Source organism: Taeniopygia guttata, chromosome 10 (assembly GCF_048771995.1).
Source record: "Taeniopygia guttata chromosome 10, bTaeGut7.mat, whole genome shotgun sequence".
Lineage (NCBI taxonomy): Eukaryota > Metazoa > Chordata > Aves > Passeriformes > Estrildidae > Taeniopygia > Taeniopygia guttata.
Genome location: NC_133035.1, coordinates 11,765,598 through 11,787,355, shown reverse-complemented (window position 1 = coordinate 11,787,355; position 21,758 = coordinate 11,765,598). Strand labels below are relative to the sequence as shown.

At 36.0% G+C, this 21,758-nt stretch overlaps 1 protein-coding gene across 1 annotated transcript in view; it reads right to left on the bottom strand.

Annotated features, from left to right (window-relative positions):
- The window catches only part of EFL1 (elongation factor like GTPase 1), a 63,965-nt gene that overhangs the window by 41,999 nt on the left and 208 nt on the right, over window positions 1-21,758 (bottom strand). The window contains exons 2-15 of the mRNA XM_030281239.4: window positions 21,335-21,555; window positions 20,626-20,693; window positions 20,347-20,431; window positions 19,714-19,847; window positions 18,975-19,112; window positions 18,057-18,271; window positions 16,160-16,283; window positions 15,270-15,346; window positions 14,997-15,133; window positions 14,086-14,208; window positions 12,587-12,686; window positions 4,120-4,271; window positions 3,224-3,402; window positions 2,426-2,561 (exon numbers count right to left, since the gene is read on the bottom strand). Coding sequence (XP_030137099.3) covers window positions 2,426-2,561; window positions 3,224-3,402; window positions 4,120-4,271; window positions 12,587-12,686; window positions 14,086-14,208; window positions 14,997-15,133; window positions 15,270-15,346; window positions 16,160-16,283; window positions 18,057-18,271; window positions 18,975-19,112; window positions 19,714-19,847; window positions 20,347-20,431; window positions 20,626-20,693; window positions 21,335-21,425 — 1,759 coding nt within the window. The 5' untranslated portion in view covers window positions 21,426-21,555. The remainder of the gene's footprint in view (window positions 1-2,425; window positions 2,562-3,223; window positions 3,403-4,119; window positions 4,272-12,586; window positions 12,687-14,085; window positions 14,209-14,996; window positions 15,134-15,269; window positions 15,347-16,159; window positions 16,284-18,056; window positions 18,272-18,974; window positions 19,113-19,713; window positions 19,848-20,346; window positions 20,432-20,625; window positions 20,694-21,334; window positions 21,556-21,758) is intronic.

Below are 21,758 nucleotides of genomic sequence, written 5' to 3'. Positions count from 1 at the left end.
CATATTTCACCTTCTACTCAGGGCCTACAAAAATGCAAAGCAGTCACAATTTGCAAAGAAAAATTCTGAATTAGAAACAGCTATATGGAAGTGGGTCTATTTTGTATTTGCCATATTACTTGAAAATGACATACTGCCTAAAGCTTTTTGACAAATACTTTTGGCAAAACAGTCCAGCTCCAAACTTGCAGCACAAATTAACCAATGCAAAACATTTTGTCTCTCCTGACTTCCAGGAACTCAAAATAATACCAGAAAATAACTTCCCAAACATATTAGACAAGGACAGAGTATCTCTTTCCAACTTGATTCTTGAATTCTGTTTGTCACAGCTTTGCTGTTCAAACACACTATGCTTCATTGCCCTTTCTGCTTGGGGTGTTTTGCAATCTCAGATTTTCATCAATTAAAAGGAGAGTAGGATTTTAAGGAAATATTAATATTAGCCTCCTTATTAGCAGAAGGAACAAGGGATTAAATCTTCCCATCTTTAGTAAAATGACCTCTGTATCAAGCTTTGTCTTTGATCACTAAACCTCTCCATAAACCAGCAAAAAGGATGAAAAGGCCACTTACTAGGACCAAGCAGATCCTCCTTTGTAAGAAACAACAAATAAATAATAACAAAAACCCCCAAACCCTGATGAAAAAATCTGAAAAAAAATCTATAACATGAGTCTTAAAGTGGAAATAGGCAGTCATGATTAACTGTGTATTCCTTATGGCAATAACTTAATTATACAGAGTGAAACCACAGAGCTTTCAGAAAAGCTTCCTTAATTTACTGGCTAATCCACAATTTCCTTATATGGCTGGAGAGAAATCACTGCTGTGTGCACTAAAGCTGCAAGACAAATGGCCTCACAAACAGAAATCACTGTTGCTAACTGGAATAATAAAAGTCTCACATTACCATTGTTACACATTCCTTTCATATAAATGCATTGCATGTTCTTCTGAGTGTGATAAATCATCATCAAATCATTAACAGCTTACTGAATTTATGTAAATTAACAGAGCAGCCTTACAGGGAAATGGGAGAAATAAAGGGAAGACATTTAATATTTTTAGCCTAAAAAAAAAACTTTAAAATTACATTAAGTTTAAAAACCCAACATACAGACTTGAGCCTACATGCTTCAGGTAAAAATGAAAACTTGCTTTGTTTCATCACTTTACAATGATGTGATGATAAAAGATGAAATACCGAACACAGTCTGGCTAAGACTGACTGTCAATTTTGATCTTGAAATTCTAATGAATTCTTCTAAATATAACCATTTAGATCTCTTACTACTCAAGTAAACTTCTTTTCTTTATGGAAAAGTTAGACCTCACTGACGAGCAGCCTTCAGCACCAGACTACCAACAAAGCCTGGTAGAATCTGATGGTTACAAAAACCTCTCTTAAAATTTGGTCCAACTCTTAACACCAAAGACATAACAAATCCTCACAATATATTTTTTCTCTGCTGGAGGCAGCTCCATGAGTATTTACTGTTTGCTATGCACAAAGATCACATCCTTTTATCTTTACTGCAAAGGGGTTTGGGATGGGTTTCCCTATTTTTTTCCAAACTCTTAATCATTTTTTTAAGTAAACAGACCATATATTTAATATATTTTCTCACAATCACAAAGTTACACACTGTTTTCATATTGCAAATGGTCAACCAGAATCACACTACAGAGTAAGGTATAATTCAGAATTTTAAAATATTAAGCTTCCAAATAAAAGTAATTCACCCGCTACTTATGTTCTGAATGCTAGACCCATGATTAAAGAGACAAAGCATGGTTAGCTGCCTAAAGTAAAATATTTCAATCCTTACAGAGTACACCTATTTTTCATTTACTATATATATACACCATAAATTTCTAAAAATTAGGCAGTACTCATTCTAAAGCAAAGCAGCTCAGAATCTGGCACAAAAGAGCATAACTCAATGATTAGGTTGACTTTTACAACTTTGTCCGTACAGAAAGGGGAAAAACTGCCACAGCCATAAAAGAAGCAATTTTTAGCACCAGGGTTCAAACAGACCCATAAATAAAACTACACTCATCCACATCACTACTAAACTCACATTAAAGAATTTCCACTGTTGGGAAAATTTTATAAATAATCCTTGCAATCTATGAAATATAAAAATTTACTACGGCCTTTGGCAATTCCTTTGGCAATGCTTACCTGGCAATGATCCAACCTGAAGATAACAGGCTAATGTAATCTGTACTCTTCTCCTATTCAAAGTGTACAGAAATCCCAATTTAATTAGACTGCCTTCACTTTTTGCACATACAACATGCTTAGAAATATTCATGGATCTAAGGTTTATTATTTATCAATCACATTAAATCAATTTCAGTGTATCTTGGATGACATAAGGATTCAGGCTCTAGGAAATTAAATCCTAGTTCTTACCCAGAACATTTCCTGCAGGCACTTCCTCAAGATCTTCAAGCTCTCTTCCCATAAGTAAGTAGAGGTTCTCCAAAGTGCAGCACGTCATGTGAGGGACTGCTGGCAGATCATCAGTGGCAGAGCACTGGGATGACAGCTACACAGAGCACAGAACCAGCATTTGGACATTCATCACCTACTCTGATAAAAACTTCTTCCACAAAACCTCCTTGCATTCCAAAGCTTAAAAATACAATCCAAAGCATTTTCATCTCAAACCTCAAATGTTAGAAACTAACACACACTCCCAAAAATCCAGGCTTGAGGCAAACATGTGAATGTTACCAAGAAGATAAAAAATAATCCTTTCTTTGGCAAATTTTAGGTGTGTACTACTTCTACCTCACTTTAATTATCACTGAAAACACAAATGTTTTGAAGTAAATTCAAAAGTAATGAACTTCTTTGATCAGAATCTCAAAACATTTAACACCAGTTTTTTTCCAATACTATTCTGGACTTTCTCTTCCCTAAAAAAATTGCTTTTTCTTTCACATTTCTTTAAACGAAATAAACACATATTGGATTTATGGTTAGCTAATACAACACTGTACTTAAAACTATTTCAAGTATGGTGTTACGGTTTATGAGTTTCCAGACACAGCCAGCTATTGGCACAATTACCCAAATTACTTTGATACTTTTTACAATTATTAACTTGCACTTTTTTTTCTCTCCGTTGAGTGAGACACGTGTAAGAAGTCATCAGTTCTTCCAAAGAATCCCAAGTTACTGTGACAGTTCACAGTCAGCTCTTACCTTATGCAAAGACTCAGCAGGATCATATTTTGGTCCTAAAACAAAGATTTTTTGCCCTCTTTTTACCACGCCACTGAACACTCTGGCAAAAGCAATGAAATACTCCTTGTCGTCTGCTTCCTGTTTCACTGCCTTTGAGGTCACACTGTCTCCTTGACCAGGGAGCTGTTGCTCTTCACCTAACCAGTCAGAAAAAATATATTTAAACATGCAAACACTTTCTGCCTCATCATCTGGAGAGAAAAAAAATATATATTATATCATCATACGTGGTGAATCACAGAATTGTTCCAGTTAAAACAGACATTTAAAATCCTGAAGTCCAACCCAGCACCACCAAATCCACTACAAACCCATGTTCTTTAGTGTAACATGTTTTAAATATCCCCAGGGATAGTGACTCAATGAGCTGGGCAGCCCCTTCTAATGCTTTATACTTCTGGTAAAGAAATTTTTCCTCTAAACCTCTATTGCAACCTGAGGACATTTCCTCTTGTGCTACTACTTGTTACTTGGGAGAAAAGATCAACCCCCCACAACTGTTACCTATAATCCAGCCCTGTTGTTCACATCCTGCTTTTGTACCAATTTTGGCTGTTTGGTGTTGAAAGTGACTCAGTTTTTAGCAGAGCATCTCCTTGAAGCATCATCTCCCTTCAATGACTCAAAGTACTGAGATCAAGCACATTCTCAGGCTAAGGAACACCAATCCATGGCACTATTGCACCATTTCTGACCTGTCAGCTTTCCTACAAATCCCTCCTCACTCTTGCTTCAGCTCATGCATTGCACTTTGGACTGGCACATGGATGACTCACAATGCGGATTTGTAAGGTGCCCCTTGGCAACACTATTAAACATTTTCCTGAAAAGTCAGGCATTCAGGTACCACACACCTTTTGTATCACCAGGGCTCCCAGTCACTTCAGGTGAATTTTCACTTGGGGTTTTTTCTGACACCTCCTTCCCTTGACTTGCTGCCAATTTTTCTGCATGCCTTTGTTTGGCAAGTTCGCGCCGATGAGCAATTTCTTCTTGAGTTAATGGCCTACATTGTATTTTAAAACATCAGTATTTGGTAATTTATTTTAAAATAAATTCAATAACAGTAATTAGAATACTATATTTGACATAAGTAAAAACTCATGCAGAATGTCTTTTGTCCCCCAATACAATAATTTTAAGTCAGCTAAAATTAGCAAACTCTTCCTCTACCATATTTAGACTTTAATTTTTCTTCCAAATTCATAGAGATCAAGTACTGTCATTTTTAATTACTTGTGTTATCTTTATTACTTTAAGGTAATCTTTACAGCAAGTGCTCCAATGCAGGGAAAAGTCTTTGCTTATTAAAGCTCCCTTTCATAAAGTTAATAAGCCCATTACGGCAAAAGATTTAAACAGACAACAACAAAAAATAATTTTAATAGTCTGATGCACCCATCTACTCACTGGTACACCCTGCCTTAAAGCAAAGTGATTCAAAGTATGATTTAGAGCAATAAATAATAAAAGATAAAGAACATTGTCAACATAAGGCAATATAAAGAGACTTGTTTGTCAATGCAAGCATATTAAACAGCAAAGTGATATTCATTACACACATATGAAATCCAACATTACCCAAAACTGCCCATTTGACTTTTAAATCTGGTCCTAAATAAAAATATGTTATATGATCTTATCTTCTATGTAATGATTTTAAAACTTGAAAATAAATTCAGACACTAGTCATCTTCTCTTTTCAGTTATTACTCTTCCCTTTAATTTCCCATGTAAACGAGGGGAACTTAATCATTACAGATACTTCTATGAATAATCTGTTCTGTTTACTAATTTCATTAGTATTTCATTGTATTTTTTATATTATATTAGTATTTCATTGTATTTTTTATATTATATTAGTATTCTTACTGAAACTCTAACTCCAGAGAAGGAACAGAAGTCTTTCTATCACAAAAGATGCATTTCTACAACACAACTGGACAAACTCATCCCAAGTCTTGGACCCTGACTTCAGCTGAAGAAGATGATCATAATCCCACAGCAAAACCTCACCCACACGATTTGTCCTGCATTTGCTCACATGATGGAGACAAAACCAACAGTCCTTACTGTTAAGATGGTTAAGGATTTTTTCAATCAACTGCATCAAGCACACAGCATTAAAACAAGAAGTGCCCCATTAGTAGCTTTAGCTTGTTGAGTAGCCTTGGACAAGTTACTTCCCCTCTTCAACCTCCAACTTACAAACACAGGTCAAGATTTCCTGAACAGCAACAGCAGTAATGCATGATAAGGGGAAGAAAACCACAGGAAGCACTACAGCAGTACACTAATTTTTGTTTACAGAAAAACCACAGAAATATGATCTTTTTAAAAGCACAAAAAAATTGACTCACTTTGCTATATCAACTATTGCACACTTTGAAATAGGGAAAAACCCTATTTATCACAGGTCAAAGGTTTTATGTGCAGTCAGTAAAAAGAGTTACTGGACACCTACTCTTCTCTTAACTGGATTAATTAGGTGCAGGAAGTCTTGAAGAGATTACATGGCTGAGACCAACTCACTGCCAGTAAGGTTTTTATTTATATTGTAATCAGGATTGTTTTCTGCATATAACACTTTCTGCAAGAGACTCAATTTAAAAAATGAGATACTTCATTAAACAAAATTCTTCACAAAACTTGAAGAAATCACATGAAACAGTTATCATGCTTATCCTGAACCCAAATGTTCAATTTGAAAGAGTAAGAAAACTATAGAAAAGTTTTAAATCTCTCTAAAAATTACCTAAGAGAGGCCCAAGGGATAAAATATCAGAATTTGAAGCACAGACTTTTAGAACACAGGATCTGGGACAGACACATTGCATGGTATAGAAAAGGAGAATGCAAGACAAAATCACCACTTCAAATTTCTTAGCAACTTAGTTAAAAAAAAAAAAAAAAAGGAAAAAACTGTCTCTCAAACAAAATTAAGAATATGTATCTCTAAAATTTCAAATACTGTGGTATTTCTGCTAGGGTTGTTTATTTTACTGCTGAAGAGAGCAAGGCTTAACAATGCAAAATGCAAAACAGATGGTGGAGAAGAAAACTTTTTTATGATTTTTTTTTTCCTGAAGGCAGCTGTTCAAAGTTATTTAAAGGTTTGGAATGTCAGAAAAATTTCTAGAGGAGATAGATTGATAGGGAAAGTACAGATCAGACCTCCAGGGACGTCATAAACACGGTCTATATATGATGGCATAGTATACATACAGGGACTATGCATGCATTCCAACACATCTGATTGTCCAAAAATACCTTTCATTTTTGTAAATAATCCTGAGAGCAAAAGAGAAAAGTTTCTTTGCTATTTTCCACTTTATATGGTATTTTTCAATATCAGTATATTTAGGTGTCAAATAGCCCTAACCACAAATATCAAAGGTACCTTAAGATTCTGAATGCACTGGTCAAAGTTGCAATATATATATAAACACACTCAGTAACATTCTCATTTTGATAAAAAAGCAGATTGAGCGTAGGTGGGACTTTTACTGCAGGTACAACCTAGACTTCCATCCTGGTTTCTGTCACCATCAATTTCTATAAAATTAGTCACTCCCAGTACTATCATTAGAAATGACAAAAAGATATTGTTGTCAAATAAATCCTTATATAGAGTTGTAACACAATCAAGCAGAACACAGAACAAGATTAATGTACATAAAGCACTGGATCTGCAATAAAACCAGTTTCAAATTATACCCTGAATTATTCAACTTCTCCAGTTGGCAAAACCAATTAGAAGTAAAATAAAATTTGAACAAAAGCTGCCTACACCAAAAGAAAGCTTGGTTCTTCTTCTTCCCCCCTTCCCCTCTTTTGTTCCATTAGAAAGGAACAACAGCCTCATAATATTGGCAGAAAGAAAAAATGGCAACATGCAGTCACACAAAAACCAGCAAATAAAAAAAGTGTAGAAGAAAGAGAAAGATCCCCTGACTCCAGAGAAATGCTACAGCACCCACACACGGGAGCCTGGCACAAGTAATGAAATGCAGCTGGCACAGAAGGGTGACCACATCATTACCAACTCATCTTAAACTCAAACATGTGGTAAACAAATGCTATGGAAATAATAATATGGGAAAGGGTATCATATACATGCTATTGACGTTTAATAGATTGCTGATTAAAGGCATTAGATTTCAGGTAATGTAAGCAAGCTCCTGCTGACTACTTCTCTGATTCCCACATTCCCCCAGGATAACACATTTAGTTCAAACTAAACTTCCTTATGAAATCAATACTCTGAACAGAACAGGTTTTCTACTCTTTCACATTATTAAAGACAGACTTCAAAAATTCACCCAAAAAGAGCGAATAATCAGAACAAAACTGCCAAATGTAAATTTGTCTTTGATTATTTTTAAGTGTTATGCTTATGTTTTTAACCTTCAGACCATTTTAAAAAGGAAACACCACTATCAAACCACCAATTGATTTCTGAAAGACTAATAGTACTGCCAACAAATGTCCGTGATGCATCTCTCATGCCATGAACAATGGTTTTTCCAAGCTCTGAGAATGCTCTCTCTCCATACAGCTTTTTCCAGTTTAAACTGCATGAGCTGATGGGCAGATGTTTGACTTTACAAGGTGTGGATGGAGTAATTTCTGATAACATCTTTAAATCTATGTAATTAATAGAGAATCCTATTCTCTGCTATGACTCTGCTCTTCAGAATTAAGCTCTAGTGAAGTCATTGGCTGCTGCTCTGCTCGCCTGGCACTCAAAGAATCCTGTCAGCAACATCCCTAAGTGCAGTTTGCTACATTTCAGCACACTGTATGTCCAGTGGCCTCCCTAATCCTTTAGAAGCTCATTAATTTCTGGATTAAACTACTTAATGTCTATGGAACAATTTCCATTCACAAACTAATGTACATCCACTGAGATGATTTACTATCAGTTCTATTGCAATGAGATTGGTACACAATTTACAGCAGAAGTAAACAGGTTAACACAAAAGGAACAACTGAAAATTATCCAAATCACAACTTGCACAAAATTTCATACAACAGTCTTACAGGACTCTTTCAACAGGGAATACTCAACTGTTTGTATTACATTATATAGCAGTTATCATTCATTCTCAGACACGTAATGAAATATGGTATCAATCCCAAGCTGTCACACTCTGCCTGGAAAAACACTCCAGACTGATGGAGCAACCTCTGATTTATCTCACATGCTGAATGTACAAAAAGGCAAAAAGAAATTTGAAGCAAAACCCTTCCACAATGTTACAACCTTTACTCACTTAAGCTCACCATTATAAAACTATAGTATGTCCAGAGATTCAAATTCCAACCATTACTCTATATTTCTTTTTTGGATCAGTTGCCAAGGCCTTAGCCGGATTGAAATGTATACTATTACTGAAATCTATTTTATGATAACCACAACAGTGGTTTTAATTTTTGAAAAGCATTTATTAGTTATGCAACTGGATGCCTAATTCAGATGCTAACCTGTAAATCTGGCAGCTCATTCAGATGATACATGTCCTATTCATTTTTAATGCACAAACTACAATTTAGAACAAACTACTAATGAAAACAGATGATGGGTTTTGATCAGCTGAAGCTGCTGCAAGTCATATTGCCTTAAACATAGAAATTAATTTACTTGCAAGAAGATAGTAATTTCTTACAGAGCTTGAAGCTTTATACAGGTTCTCATTTTGATCAATGTCATTTCAGCTGAAGATCTGCAAAAATTATGTGATTTTTTTTTCCCAATACACTTTTTATAAAACATTAGAAAGAAAACAAATGAAGCACACTACAATCTGTTTGTTTAAGACATGCTAACAAGCTGTACCACAAAACAAAGCAACAACTATCACTGTAATTTCATGCATGATTGTATGGAGAAGTGTATTTCAGGGTGACACCTAAGGAAAAAACAAGTCCTGATTTCAAGCTGACTGAAGAGAAAGAAGAACCTTTCATATTATCTGGAGGGAAATAGTAAGAGGTATTGGAGGTTTTATACCCCCCCAGGCAGTAATGAAATATAATTTTAGTGCATTACCTTATCTGTTCAATAGACTTTTCTTTACTACCACTGGAAAGCAGAAATAGAATTTCTTCAGTACACCTTATTTATTTACATTATTCAGGATTATAAGATGGACTTGAGGTAACATAAAAGGTTTGCTTCCTATTGCTCACGTGGCATTACAGCACCGCAAGATTTACACATAAAGCTTTACTAAGTAGATTATTTCATCATAACAAACATATGATATTCAGTTTATATTTTCTTAACTTTCTACATTAAATACCCCTAGCAATTAGTTGGAAGCAACTCAATTAACTACTACATATTTCTGTTTTACACTGGGTTATACGAAAACAGAGCTCTGAATCTCAAGAAAAGCAAACTGGTACATTTATATGCCCTGTACCTAAATGCCAAACTTGGCTTATATATATTCCTACACCTACACTTGAGCATTCTGTCTTAGACTTGGGTTCAAAGTCACACCCCAGTAGAGAAGAGGGAAAGAAACAGCATATGCTGAATGAACGCCTCATATTGCACACAGCAATACTTTAGAATAAATAACCACAGGCATCATCAAATAACCATTACATAAACCAAGTGGAGGAGTCCTAATGTCCCTAATCTGTTCATTTTCTCTGCCCAACCAACAACTTACATTCTGGCCTAACTTGGTAGGAATTAGCAAATAATTTCAGAAGATCAGACAGAAGAAGACAAAACACTTGCAATTTTTATTTCTTTACAAAACCTGGTAAACACTAATGACAGAGTGGTACCATACAAAAAGTCAATTTACAAATCTTTCAAAGGAAAGATAAATATAAGCTGACAACTTGCTTTAACTTGACAACGAACAATTTTCCTATGTATTCTGCTATTCAAACAGCAAAAGCAAAATCATACCAGCTTTAGTATAGAATCTATTAATTTTGAAGTGACCTTCAAGGAGATATTAGTTGCCAACAGCAGTCTCAAAGGAGATTGTTTTAATTAAAAATCCATCCTTTGTTATCATTTACTGTACACCCTGGACTTCGAAGAGCTTTTTGCTTTTCCCAATTTATGCTTAGTAAGTATTAAAAGCAGATGGCAGAAATAAGGCAGACTATCAAAAATTACAAAGTCAGTTTGAATCTTCTAACAAAGTTACAAAAAGGGAACCTTACCCAATACTGCCTCACAAAAGGAAAAAAGAGACACTAGCTTAGATCTACATTAGGTCAGTCCAGCAGTCAAACATCATGATGCACAAGAGCACACTTATGGCTCCTCAAAATCAACATGTAGGTGCAACACATAACATGGATTAATGCTCTTCAATAGGAAAATGTGTGTGTTAGAAATAGATAATTCACTGCTTTCTCCCCGAGTTCAGACATTCTTATGGAGCACCTTCATGGAATACTAGTTTAAATACTGGATCTCACATGCTGCACTCAACCATCACTATTTCATGAAGCACAATCTTCACTGAGTAACTGTAAGCAGCACACAATGACCTATACAATTAAAATTACACTCAAGAACCACACATACAAAATCTGTGCTTTTAAAATACTTGAATTCTTGAGACTGCTTTCCTTCATTAGAACTAACCTCCTTTTCCAATTTCTTCAAAAACTATTTACCTGTAGAATCTTAACAAATCAGGTATTGAGAAATACACATTTAGCTCTATTGCAGTTTTTCAATTAATGGAAGCCAACTGTCACTTCAAAACACATCTTAAACACTACCTAATGAGCAAAAATCACATAGTACTAATAATGACTGAGTCTCTCCAAGAAAAACACACATGTGATTTCATTTTAATATTAGCTCATTAGTAAGTAATTCAATTATTTAATACAAAGGCCAGCAAGAGATACTATTCACAAAAACTACAGAGCAAGATATTAAAATTTTCAGCGCACTGAATAAACAGGGAGAAAGAGGAGTAACTACAATACCGAAAATTTCTGTCTGGCATATATAAAAGCCACCTTTGCCCTATTTCACGTACTCATAACCTCAAAGACTTTTGATTCTCCCAAGGAATAAAAAACCAGGTCATTTTCAGTGACAGAACTGCCAAAAAGTGGCAGCCTCAGTGCAGCAGCCTCTGATAACTGGAGCCCATCCCCAGGAAAGGAGACAAAGCAGGAATGGCGCTGCTGTGCCACACCTGAGCAAGAGCTCCTGTGCCAGAGATGCTTCAGGACAGCACTGGAAGCAAAACGGCACCATCTAGTGTCTGCTCAGCCCACGCACACAGAGCAGCTTCTCCCGAGTGCAAACAGTGCAAGGAAGATTTCTGCTGGAAGACTCATAGTACATAACCTCAGTAAGAAAAGACCTGAAATAAATCTAGCAAGCACAAGAAAAAGCTAAGGTAGTAGTAAAACATTCAAATATTACTACAGTAGCAGAACTTCTTTTCACACACAGTCTAATTTAACAGGAAAATTATCATTCTCCATATTACTTTGCTGTATAGTGACAATTTCCCCAAAAACATAAAATGGCCAGTTAACATAGAAGCTGCCCACTAAACATGCTCCAGAGGCTTTGAGGGATGAAAGGTTAAGATGAACCTCATTCTTGTGAAATCATCGGAAAAGTACATCTCTTCTGCACAAAAGCTGGTGGTTAAAGTAGTGCACTTAAGTGTGCCAGGAAAATGAGACTTGGAAAGACCTCCTCCTCAAAGGTAACAGGATGACTACCAAAAAAGAAAAGGCTGTAAAAAAAAATCTTGCAAACCTCCCAGAAAAAAAATTCTTGGAAGTGCATTAATGCCCTTCAGACCTCTATAAAAAGTCAGTCAAGATTTGGACTACTTTAATCAACCCATTTTATTTTGCTGTTGCAGTGGACAGGATGATCACTGAGCTGTTATCCCCAGTTTGATGGGAAGTACTCGGTACAAACACAAGCTGCTACAATCACGCCAACATAGCCTTGCTGAAAGTTTTACAACTTTCAGCTTTTTTACAAACCAAGAAAGTTCTACAATTCCATCATTTCCAACAGACATCCTGAAAGCGCTTACACTACACACATTAGATGATACCTTTGGACAACAGTACTATTCTCCAATAGATTTGCTGTATCTTCTAAAACTACTTTGATTAAACAAATCACCTCCTGAACTCATCCAGGAAATCTATACTAGCAGAAATGACTTTACTGCATTTCAAGAATTCATCAGTTGTTTTCTCAGGTCTAAACTAACTTATCCATGCCTTCAACAGATTTTTTTTTCCCCAGAAGTAACTAACACAGATCAAAAAGTTAAATGTCCATTTTCCTACCTTGGTTTATTCTGTGGCAATGCCTTTGCATCAACAGGAAACATTTTGGAAACAAAGACAATAACTGGGGCTGTTCCTTCACTACTGCATTTCATAAAAGCTGAAACAAAACAAACACAAGTTATTTTCACTTTTTTTTTTCCCCCAAAAGTATGGACAAAGGTTTGACTTTACATTAATTTTATAGGAATTACTGTTTATTCCCAGTTTCAATAGATAATATGCCAAGGACAAATCAACAGGAAAAAGCAGAAAATTTCTCTGATCTAATAATTTAATAACATTGTATCTATCTCTGCAATAAAATGAACAAGACTTCAAAAATAGGACTCCTGATAAAAAAGTACATATACCCAAATTAAACAACTTGAGTCTACAGGCTGATTTAGATCACAATGGAAACCAGAGAGCAGCACAGGATTAAGACTGAACACTATTTATTCAGTACCTCAAAGTATTCTCCTTCCTTTCAAACTAAAGGAGGAAGTCCTGCAAATGTCCAGATGGTCACAAAATCCTAACAACTTCACTGCAAGAACAGATATCCTCAAAAGGTGGAAGATTCACACAAAACTTATTCAATATGTAGAAAATTCCCATTAACCATTTTTTTCATCCAACTTGAAATACATGAAATTCAAACCAGACAATACTGTGCAAATTTCTAACGTAGAAACTGAATCATCTTCTCCTACACTTCTCCCCTTTATCTGAAATATGTAAAGACCACAGAGCTAATGCAAACAAAAGCACAAGACTACTACTAAAAATCAGCAAAATACTCAATGTGGAAGTCCACTACTTGTTCAAAACCAAGAGCAGTAAGATCCAAGTTCACAGAGGCAAATTTCTTCCAATTAACTCATCCTAATACAGTGTTGAATACTGTCTGGAGAATATCACGTTTTTAAATGTTCAATAAAGGATGAAAAGCCAGTTTTGTTACCCTGGGAAACAACTCCTAACTGCCTGTCAATTTGACATTCACATTTCTTTTTTAATTGACATTTGATATCTCATCTTCTTAGATTTTCTTAAGTTCTCCTCAAAACACTGTGCTATGATTAATAATTAATTACTAAAAAGCTAATCAATACACTTGCAAAAATTAAATCTAAATTCAAACCACTGCTGGCTAAAAATTAATGATTTTTATACACAAGGTAGCAAAATATTCAATTCTCAATTACATAATGACTTCTACAGTTCACAACTAAAAGCAAGTATTAACCTTGTATTCTTTTAGAATTCCCAGTTTCAGAGTCCTGGACTTCACATCATCTGCAGCTTAAGTTGTCTAAAACCCAGGAATATATGGGATGGAAGAAAAATGTTTGGCCATAAAACTATGACATGTCAATGACAAGTATCAACAAAGTTACTGGAAGTAGAATATTTATATATTTACATACAGATTATTATACATCTTACAAACCAAAGACAAACAAAAACACCAGGACAGAAACAACCTTCGTGTTAATGGGAGAACACCTACTCACCATTTTTCAATTCCTGAGTTTCTGGTGGCAAAGAATCAAATGTTCTTGCTCCAACACACATCAATTTTTCCACTCTCTCTGCTGTGATGTCCAGAGGACTGGGAATTTTATTACACACCATGGCTAAAACACATTGTTAAGGATACATATTTCTATTTTCTTACTGAATGCAACCAATAACACAAATGCTTTCAATGCTTCTTCAAATTATCCCCATGCACTAATTGCCAGGAGCAGCAGATCCAAAATCAGCTCTATTGTCACAGTGCACTCAGGTCCCCCTCAGGTCAGCAACAATTTTTTGCCATTTATCAGGGGCAGAGTTAAGGAGGGGTGCCCTACTGTAAGAGTAGCTGGGAACCCAAAAACAGCACAAATGGGGCAAGATTTACAGAAGTAATTAGTATTTATACATCAATAATTTGTGCACATCTACTGTAATATAAGATATATCATATTATACATAATAGGCACAACTGACAAACAGCAAAGGCCGATTTTGAATTAAGAAATGTTATGCCTAAAACATAACACCAGACATCTACAGAACTTCATGGACAGAAGACCTATAACACTATTATAAACAGGAGATCAGTTTCTACTCCAGGAAAAACAATACAACTTGAATATAAAACTAGATAATGAAAGTGTATTGTCAAATTACCTCCAGTTTCATAACTTTGTCTCCTAAAAACAAGGTGTGAGAAAGCACAAAGTTGGCAGAAATGTAAAAATAATGGTAGATACGTAATTTGTAATGTTATAAGCAAGAAGGTAAGTCCAGCTAGCTTAGGCACAGACATTAATAAAAATAAAACCAAATTATACCAAATCACACAGTGAAATATGTGAGCAGACTTGGAAGTCTGAGAATTGCCAATAGAAAAAGATCATATCTTTTCCAAGGATACAGAGGACTGCATCAGATATCGGTAGCCACTGGCTACAAATGGCATTTAGATGAACTTTTGGGTCTGCATGCCGTGACTCCCGGGCACCAATTCTCAATCCCAAAGAGGTAACTATCTTTTCTATTTTTTCTTTGTCTCTGTAAGGAAAATATTAAATAGATTAATAATCCACAGAAGCAATATATAAGCGGTATATATTATTTTTGAGTATTTTATAAAAATCACCAGAGCACATGGAAAGAGATGCCATGAGAACTTTATAGATGTTCTCACCTTTTCATAACAGCCTCATACAGACTCCAAATGTTGTCCAGCACCAGCTGCACAAACAAAGGTTTCTTTCCTTTTGACTGGTAGAAGATAAAAACAGCTCATTATCAGCAATTCCTCACTTTTTCAACAGGCTTAAGACTACACTTTTCATTAGGAACATATAAAACCTTTATTCAAAATCATGAAGTCTGTCTTATAAAATGGTATAAGGCCCAAGATAAACATGGAATTTAAAAAGTAGAGGACAAGGGTTTGAATTTCAGAAAAAGAACCTGATAAATATGGCACATGATACCTTGAGCCTGCTTATCACTATAACAATTAATCATCAACTATGTAAACAGCAAAAAAATCATGACTACATGAAAATAAGGAAACCAATCTTTCCTCCCTTAACTTTTATGGGTGGAAATACTTAATGCTAGAGAAGTGCAGTTTTTAGACCAGGGCTTCAGTACAGCATTCAATGGAAATCCCCTATGGCAAAAAAGTTATTTTAAATCCTAAATCCTGAGCTAAATGTGAATATCCTAAACCATTGGCTGTGAAAAAGCCCTTCACAGACGACAGTCACTACTCTTGTTCTACACTGTTAATCTTCCTTTCATCTTGTGTGTTTCACTCGATGCTGAAACCTTGAAGCTGCAATGTCCTTTATTTAGTGAGCACCGGTAGATTTCCTCCATGTGGCATTTGAGTGGTCAATTTTGGAATGTTCTATGCTCCAAGAGCTGTTGCAAGGCTGTCCTGGTGAATTTATACCTCCAGTAACACTGAGTCAACACACACTGAGGTCAAGTTTCAGAACACACTACGAGGAACAGAATTAGGGAACAAAAAAATTTAACTCCAAAATAAAAATCAGGTTATATTTTTGACACCCTCCATACCTGATCACCTTTCATTATCTTCTTTGCTTTTGTATTTAAATAATAATCTCCCCATAAAGTCTTCAGAAGTACTGCAGGCTTGATTCCAATTTTTTGGCTATACAGTTTGGCAAAATGTTCAATTCTGAAAGCAAAGAAAACACATTTTGATGGAACTGTAATGTTTTTCACAGCAAAAGCTTATGTGAAAATCAGAAAAAAAAACTCAAATCCTTGTTTTACTCCCACTTTTCCAATTGTCTTCACTTTAGTTCACATTGTTTAACATTTACACCTGCAAAAATATTTAGTCATAACAGATTAAAAACATCAACAATATCTCAATGGCTTTGTTTTGCTTCAAGTCAGCTTCAAGGCTTTACTTGAAATAAACATTTGTGTACTATCCCTTCATCAAAAACTCAAAAGCATAATACAAATAAATACATTAGTGATGACTCTTGAACTTATTCTTTGAAAAACGTCCCATTACACATTTAACTATGGTCTAGGACCAGAAGATGTTAAAACCAAGCATTCTTTTGAGTCACACTTGAGCCATCAGATGGTGGTAATTATTTTTAATTAACCACTGATGAAAATTCTTGTTGTTTGAATCATTACTTTAATAATGAGTAAACCCTAGAAAATTACACAGAACTGTAATGCCATTGCTGTATTGTAAAGCCAATTATGTTGTTCAGCAGTCCCCATGAGTTAAAGCAGCCTGCTCAGCCCAGAGAGGGAGTCCTGAACATGCTATGGTTTCCTTGCTGAAAATGTTCAATGAGCAGTAATAAAAAATATTTCCACATATTTGCTCCCTGTAAAAAAAAATACACAGTTATAACTGTAACAATCCTGTTTACAGAACAGTGCTATTAGACAATCTTTTCTTTGAAATTCAGAATTAAGTTTTTACACAGCTAAAAAAAGGACCTGTCCATGTCAGCAACACACAAGCTGTGAGTTCTGAACTAAGCCCAAAGGCATTTATTTTCCAGAAACTATCTAAACTCTCAATTCAGGGAGAGCTTTCAAGATTCTTGTGCCAGCAGTCCTGGCACATTAATATATATGTGCCAGCATATATATTAATGGCATTTTTCAACACTTGAGTATCGTGAGAAAAGCACATGTACTTACCACATTGGATAAGGCTGGCACTGCCTAATAAGTTAATTTTTTTCTGCTAATACCTTCAGGAAAAGAACCCACAACCAAGAAACAGCAGTCAAGACTTTCCATGATTAAGAAAAAGCTCCACTGATCGATATTTCAGCACACAGTATTTTAGCTGGCAATCCAGAAGAACCTCTTTAAAGTAATTAAGAAAAACGTTCTTTTTTTTACCCTCTCCATTATATGATTTATCAGAGCCAGGGCCTGACAGTTCATCACAAGAAACAAAAGTCTTGGAAAGATAATTAACCTAAAATAGCCTATTTTATTTTCCCTTGCCTCTGAAGGGACAAGAGCGGTTTGTGTTGGACAGCAAACTAAGCATGGTGCCTTATTTACAGTCTGACTTGGATTTAAAAAATCCTGGAGATTATTTTCTGTAAGGGCCCTGCAGTACTCAAGACATTCCCCGTGTTATCCCTGTAATTACAATTTCAGGATGAAGACAACGCCTCCACCTCGTGGCCAGCGACCAGAACACGGGCACCGCCCTCCACAGCAAACAGAGCACCCTGAAACAGCTCCTCCCCAGCTTGCAGCTTCTGTTTTATCTATGTATTAGTTATCTGTAGATAATTAATACATAGTAGCATATCACAGAAAATCTAACAAACATCTTCAGAAACAATATGCAACTGAAATACCTTAAGATTAACAGCAGTTACATTTTTACAAATTTTACATAAATTTTACATAAATTTTTACAAAAAGGTCATTAATTAAATCTCAAACTTACCCAAAACCCCAGCCGTCAATTGCACTGGCAAACACTACATTGCCATGTTCCGGTGAAAAATAAAGATGTGAATCATCAGTGTCTTCCAATCCAGTACTCCAGTCATAAATTTGATCTCCTGGTGATGCATCTGAAAGGGTTTCACTTTCTGTTTCTTTTTCAGCTCTTTCTTCTAACACTTTGGAGGTAAAAAGTGTTCCAGTGACTGCATTGATCTAGAGAAAGATATGTAAAAACACCCTCAGATTCATTCACACTTTCACAACCCTTGCAATTAAAATATAATTTTCCCACCCTCAAAAACAAAAAGAGAAGTTGTGCTAACAAGCTAGCATGCCTGTGATTCATTTGGCAATTAAAACACACCTGATTCTACACATTTGAAGACCACAGGAGTTTATGTATTGACATAAACACCCCGAAGTTTCCAAATCAGCCACACCACAACAGAATCAAAGTATCACATGTAGCACACTTTGTCTCTCAGAACAAGGAATGGTGAAATAGGAAGTTGCTTCTGCCAACAAAGCAAACTACAGAGTGCAAAGGGAAACCAGGCATATAAATGCTCCCAAGTGAGCCTGGGCGGGGGAAAGAAGATTTGAGGGCAACTTAAACTAAAATTCAAAAGATGAAACATTATTCCTACATAAATCCATCAATATAATGAACAGTCCACCTCCAGTAAGTTTAAGCAATTTAAGAGAAGAACAAAACATTCAGCATATTACTTCTAAAAATGAAGACTTTTCCTGATGACCTGTCAAGAGGCATTTACCACCCTTTTCTCCATCACAGGCATTCTGAATGAATCTCAAAACCAATCAGGAATAAGATGCATCTCAATGCTAAAAACCAGACTGGATGCTATACAGTGCCACTGTATAGCTGTGTGAAATGACACCTCAGCACGAATACCTGTTCTAAGATATTTTTAAGGTGCAAATATGCTTCCTGAGGGGTGAGCTTCAGCTCCACAATCAAGCGGTCGATTTTGTTAATCACCAGCACGGGACGGATATTTTCCAGCCACGCCTGCCGCAGGACTGCCTGAGTCTGAGAAAGAAAGAGTTTAAAAAAAAAAAAACATTACAGAAAGACTGATAGTACCAAAAAGACAGAACGTTTTTTAAAAAAAATCAAATACAATTCCAAAATTTAATAAACATATAGTAAAGGACAGGCTGATACTCAAACCAGAAGTTTGACTCCCATGATGTACAGAGTTAGTTATTGAACAATTCTGCAGAATGGTGGGATATCATGGCAAAAACACCCAAAATAACAAAAACCAAATTATTTAGAAAAACCATGAAAAAAAGCAACCTCACTATTTTGTGTATTCTTTTCCAAACCCTGAAAGCCCACATAAATATACTAAATAATTTCCCTTAAGACTTTTCTCTATCAAAATACTCCATTACCTAAAAAATGGCATACCCACTGTTTCAACCCTGCTTCTCTACACCCATTCACCAGCCCTGTTCAGTTTTTCAGCACAACTAAAATTTTTACTACTCTCTTTGACAGCTCAACTGTATTGTTATTTATAAAAAAAATTTTTAAAGCTTCTTAGACAGCTCGTCTTTTATTTCTATGTAACCCACTTCAGACTTTGCTTACTCCCCTCTTTCTCTACTAATATACTTTATTTCACCTGTGGACAGACTCCTTCAACAGCATCCACCACTATAATGCAACCATCACAGAGTCGGACAGCAGTAGATACTTCTGAAGAAAAATCCACGTGCCCTGGGGAGTCTATTAAATTAATCAGATACTCCTGATCACCTAGGATCAAACAAATTAATATTTCAGAACAGTTTTCAGAGATATTTCTTCCAGCCACCCAGTTATACTGCTTCAGCTATTATTTTTTAATGTCCTGACACTAACTACACTATAAAAACCCTTACAGCACAGTGCAACAGGTATCTCCACAAAATAGTAAGACTATACTAAAATATGAGTTTTTTTGAAAGAAGGTCTTGCCTTTAAATGACATTAATTCAAGACTTAAGATCAAAATATACATATTTATATCTAAAATAAAAGATGAGGCAACTACTCTCATGGCCTCCACTCAGAGATATGTTTTTCCTGACCCTGAGATTGAACTCATTTATCTTGGCTGACTTAATTGCCTAAATCTCTGCAGAATTACAGCCTAACACTGAGAAACACAAAAATAAAAGTTGTACACAAAGATCACAACAGCAACAACGAAGAGATGGAGAAAATTAACAGAAATATATATTAAAATGTATACATGCCAGCATCAACAACTTACCTTTCACAAAGTGCAGTGAAATTGCACTAGATTTCATTGTTATTCCTCGGATCTGCTCATCTTCCCTACTGTCAAGGTACCTCAGCTGAGTACAGAAACAAAAATAAAAATGTTAAGTCTGTAGAAACATCTTCACAATTTACTTATCAATTGTCAGAGTATGATGGTAAGAAAATGACGCTAAGCAAGACTACAGATGGAATTTCCTAAATGATCAAGAATTTACAATCCTAACATGCACAGACCAGAATTCTGTTAAAAGTGAGAGGGTAACTCTACCTTGCCTGCCAAGCGGCTGGAGATTATTCCATTGCTAGATATAAGGCAATCAGCTAGAGTGGTTTTTCCTGAAAAGAAAAATAAGTTACTTGGACTAAATGAATAAAAATGATGGCAAGAGACATAACATACAGTATTCTATGATATCAACGTTAATAAAGATTATACAAATGCCATGAAACGTACAAATTAACTTTGAAAAACCAAATCAAATTACTCCTGTTACATGCACACAAATTCATTTTTGAAGACTGGATGCAAATTTACCTGTCATGATCAGAAGAGCAGTTGAAATAACAAACAGTACATCAGGACTCATTATAACATGCAATTAGACCAAGTATTTGTGCTCTAGAAAGAGTGTTTACTGTTTCCACCTGCACAACAAACTTGTTCTTTTAAGAAAACATGGAAAAATATTATTCTGCCTCTCAAATGTATACTAATTCACACCAACATTCACAATCATAGGAAACATTCAATGTCAAATTATTGAAATTGATGCTCTTTTATGTAAGACAAGCTGAATCAGGCCAAGAAAAAAAAAGTACATAAAGCAAATTTCTGAATCACGTTCAATACAATTTAAAGCTAAATACACAAAATCCTACTATTCAATACAAAATCCTACTACTTCAGAACAGTGGACAAAGTATCTCACCACCACTCAGACACACACAAGAGGAGCAGACACCAACCCCAGCCTCACCGTGATCCACGTGGGCCAATATACAGATATTCCTGATGCCAGACGCCTTCTTCTGGAGGCCAACCATCTTCCCCACGCTTGTGAGCACCATGGCTGGCTAATTCTGCGAGCGGAGCAGTTTTTCTGAGGAGTCACTCAGCTTGAGGAAAGGCTTTGGTTTTTAATGACGCAAACTGCGATTAGAGCTGCTCCTCAGGGAACCCTCCGCTCCGCGGGGACACCTGAAACAAACCAGGGCCGTGTCTGCGCTTTGAACGCGGCTCAGGAGCGCGGCCGGGCTGGCAGCGGACACCGAGCGGCACAAACCCCACGGCCCGGTTCGCCTTCCCCTGGAGGAGGAAGGGACGGGCACGGCGCTGCCCGGGGCCGGGACGGGCACGGCGCTGATCCGGGGCCGGGACGGGCACGGCGCTGCCCTCTCGCT